General features: G+C 65.5%; 1 protein-coding gene across 1 annotated transcript; it reads right to left on the bottom strand.

Annotated features, from left to right (window-relative positions):
* Positions 1–1,271: 1,271 nt before the first annotated feature.
* EMIHUDRAFT_445714 (hypothetical protein) lies at positions 1,272–2,452 on the bottom strand (the record flags this gene model as incomplete). The annotated part of the gene is made up of 3 exons (XM_005766669.1): positions 1,272–1,923; positions 2,044–2,176; positions 2,268–2,452. Coding segments are annotated over 3 exons (934 nt in total), but the record flags the coding sequence as incomplete, so codon positions are not given.
* Between the last annotated feature and the right edge of the window lie 697 nt (positions 2,453–3,149).

Genomic DNA, 3,149 nt, shown 5'->3' with positions numbered 1-3,149 from the left:
ACCCCCCCCACCAGCAGAGCGCTGCAAAAGAAACGCAGAGGGACGCACGCCCAAAACAACACAAGCCGAAAGCGCCTCGTCGGCGACGTCAAGTTCAAGGACTCGCTCTCCTCCAACCCGGAGGACGTCGGCCAGCGAGGCGCTTTCGTCGGCCTCGGCAACACCGAGCCCGGCACGAGCGCGGACGTCTTCGGCCTCGAGCCGCGCGGCGCTGTCGGGGACGGTGACTTCAGGCCGAGCGACGGCGGCGGCTAGTATTGCACATGCAGCAAATCGCCTGTGCATATAGACATGGTTGATGCCCCAGGTGCGCCCAAATGGGTAGCGGGTGAAGCCTGCCGCGCGGAGCAGGCCCACAACGCGCGCACGGATCGCCTCTCGTTTGCAGACTCCATCTCAACCATCACCAGCTTGAACGCACTGAGGTCTGAGGTGGCGAGCACCATGATCCATGTACTCCGAGCCCTCAACGTCCAGGCTCAAGAAATCGAATGATGTGTTGCCCATCCCGGCCATGGCAATGATGGTGCGCATGGGATGGCACGGTACGCTCACCAATCTGGGACCTGATGAAGCAGCGTGACTCAATCATGAGCAGCCTGGAGCGGAAGGGCTTCCCGACTGCGCTCCCCGACGGAGCGCCCACGCCCGCAGCTGTTCAGCTGGCACCATCCGGCGGCGCCAGCACCTCGGGCGCCGCCGCCAGCAGCGCCACCGTCGGCCCGAGCGGCGCTGCTGCCGCACCCGCACCCGCGCCCGCACCCGCACCCGCACCCGCACGTGCAGGGAAGCGTAAGGCTCTGGCGGCACCGCGCCTCAAGCACCGCCGACACGCCCGCCAGACAGCAGTGATGAGGATGGCCCATCATTGCATGCGCCGGCGCGGGTGGGGCGGGGCCGGGGGGCCAAGCCGGCAGCCAAGTCCGCACGGCCACCAGCCAAGCCAGCAGCAGCCAAGAAGCGTCAGGGAAGGAAGTGATTTGTACACTGCATGACGGTATGAATCGGGTGTGTGTGTGTGTGTACTTGTTGTACGAGATTTGTATATTGCGCTCTTGTCTGGGGGCTCTTGGACAGCAGCTCACGCAGCCCTCTTTTTGGTCGGTTTTTCGTGGTGGCTGCTAAAAATGCAAAATTTTCTTCGCGGGGCTCTGCCCCGCACCCCGCTGGGGCTGCCAGCCCCAGACCCCAGGCTGAGGCTCTGCCCCATAGACCCCGAGTTAGGCGCTGTCGGCGGCCAGAGGCCGAGTTACACGGCTGCAGGCAAAAGTCGCTCGCTGCCGTCTGACCTCGAAAAAAATCGCGATCTACCTCGAAAGGCGGCGTCCCAAACAGTAGGAGGCAGAGTCTCGAGAGCGTCCGCTCTGCGGCACACATCGCCGGCAACTCCACCGCGTAGCCGCGTCGGCTCGGCCGGCCCCTCGGCACCCTCTCTGGCTAAACCCCTGCGTATAAACGTACGTGCAGCGCAGGCGGCCCCTGCCCTGGCCCCTCGCTACCTCCGACGACCGCGCGTGGCGTGTCGCCGAGCCAAGCGCGCGGCCACGGCTCCGCCTCCCCGCGGCTCCGCCTCCCCGCGGCTCCGCCTCAGGGGCGGTCAGATCTTGCCGTTGCGCGCGTCGGGCGGGCGGGGAAGGAAAACGGGCACCTCGTCGTTCGGATCGTCGACCAGGTTGGAGAGGTCGTCGGAGAGCGTGTGCCCCATCTCGTCGATAGGCAGCAAGTCGACGACGCCGGCGAGGGGCTGCTCGATGATCTTGCCCGCCTCGTAGAGGCCGAAGTAGAAGAGGGCGAGGAAGAAGGAGAAGGCGAGGCCGAGGCCGAACCCCTCGTTGTTGAGATCGCCGTTGTCGTGCATCTCCATCATTGCGATGACGGGGGCCATCGAGTAGACCCACACGACGACGAAAAAGTAGGAGAAGCCTACGCGGTGAAAGACACCAGCATGAGGGCGCGAGAACGGTCTCTCGCGCCGTGTCTTCAGAGCACCGCGTGAATACGAGGGAGGCGAGTTGCGGTGAAGAGAGCGGGATACGGCCGGACACAGCCGGACGCGTCCTCTCGAGTGCTGGTTGGGAGACAGGGGGACGGGTTCGGGTTCTGGTTCTAGGAGGAGGAGGCCGTTGAGCATCGCCGGCATCGGCGTGAACTGCAGGCCGTGCGTGTCTTGGTAGACCTGAGGTCAGCTCGAGGTCAGCTCGGGTCATCTCGAGGTCATCTCGGGCTGCATCTCGCTGAATCTCGGGCTGCATCTCGCTGTATCTCGCCTTCATCAGCTTGATGAGCTCCGTCGTCATCACCGAGACCTGCTGGTCGGTGATGCGCGCCGCCTGCCGCTGCTCCTCGAGCAGCGACGTGATCCACTTGCAGACCATCGCCGTCGGGCACGAGACCACGGACAGGACCTCCGCCTCCATCACCCCCCCCTCCAGGGGGATGAGCGACGCGGGCGGCGTCACGAGCTTGAGCCCCTTGAGCATGAGCGTGTAGCAGTAAAAGGAGAGGTTGAGCAGCCGGACCAGCTCGTACCGGAACTTGGTCGTCGCCTACGCGACATGTCTCGGAAGTGTCGTGGACATGTCAAGGACAGGACCGGCTCGTCCCTGAACACGGTCGTCGCCTTCTTCTCATGGTCAGCCCCCGCGTTGATCGTCAGAGTCTCGGACACGTTGCACGAGAGCATCGCGACGGTGCGGAGCGTAGAGGCAAACGCGATGACGCTGCCCGCGGCCGAGGTGGCCTGCTGCGACCCGTTGACGATCCGCGCCACGAGGATCACGCCGAGCACCTGCGGGGCATGGGTGGGGGGTCAGGCCCTTTGTCCCGTCAGCGAGCGCGCTAGTGACAGCGCGCCTCGTGTCGGCTCCCGAGCCAGCCGTGCTCAGCGAGTGTGTGCAGTGTGCGCGTGGGCCCGTCCTCCATGCTGGGAGGTGTGTAAGGCGGGCTGACTGACGGTGCGCGCCGGGTGTGCACCGCTGTGCCCGCTGGTGGCTGTGTGTGCGCGCCGCATGCGCCCATGTCCATGTGCCTGGGTGCGTGCGGGTGCGTGAGTGTGGTGCGGAGGAGGGGGGGTGGGGGGGGGGGGGGGTTTTTATCCCCGCCTTGTGCTAACTGATAAGGAGGGGGGGAAACAAGGCCTTCCCCCTTCT

Source organism: Emiliania huxleyi, assembly GCF_000372725.1.
Source record: "Emiliania huxleyi CCMP1516 unplaced genomic scaffold EMIHUscaffold_500, whole genome shotgun sequence".
In the NCBI taxonomy this organism is placed as follows: Eukaryota; Haptophyta; order Isochrysidales; family Noelaerhabdaceae; genus Emiliania; species Emiliania huxleyi.
Note: the sequence above shows the minus strand (reverse complement) of the source record. Positions and strands in the feature narration are given on the sequence as shown.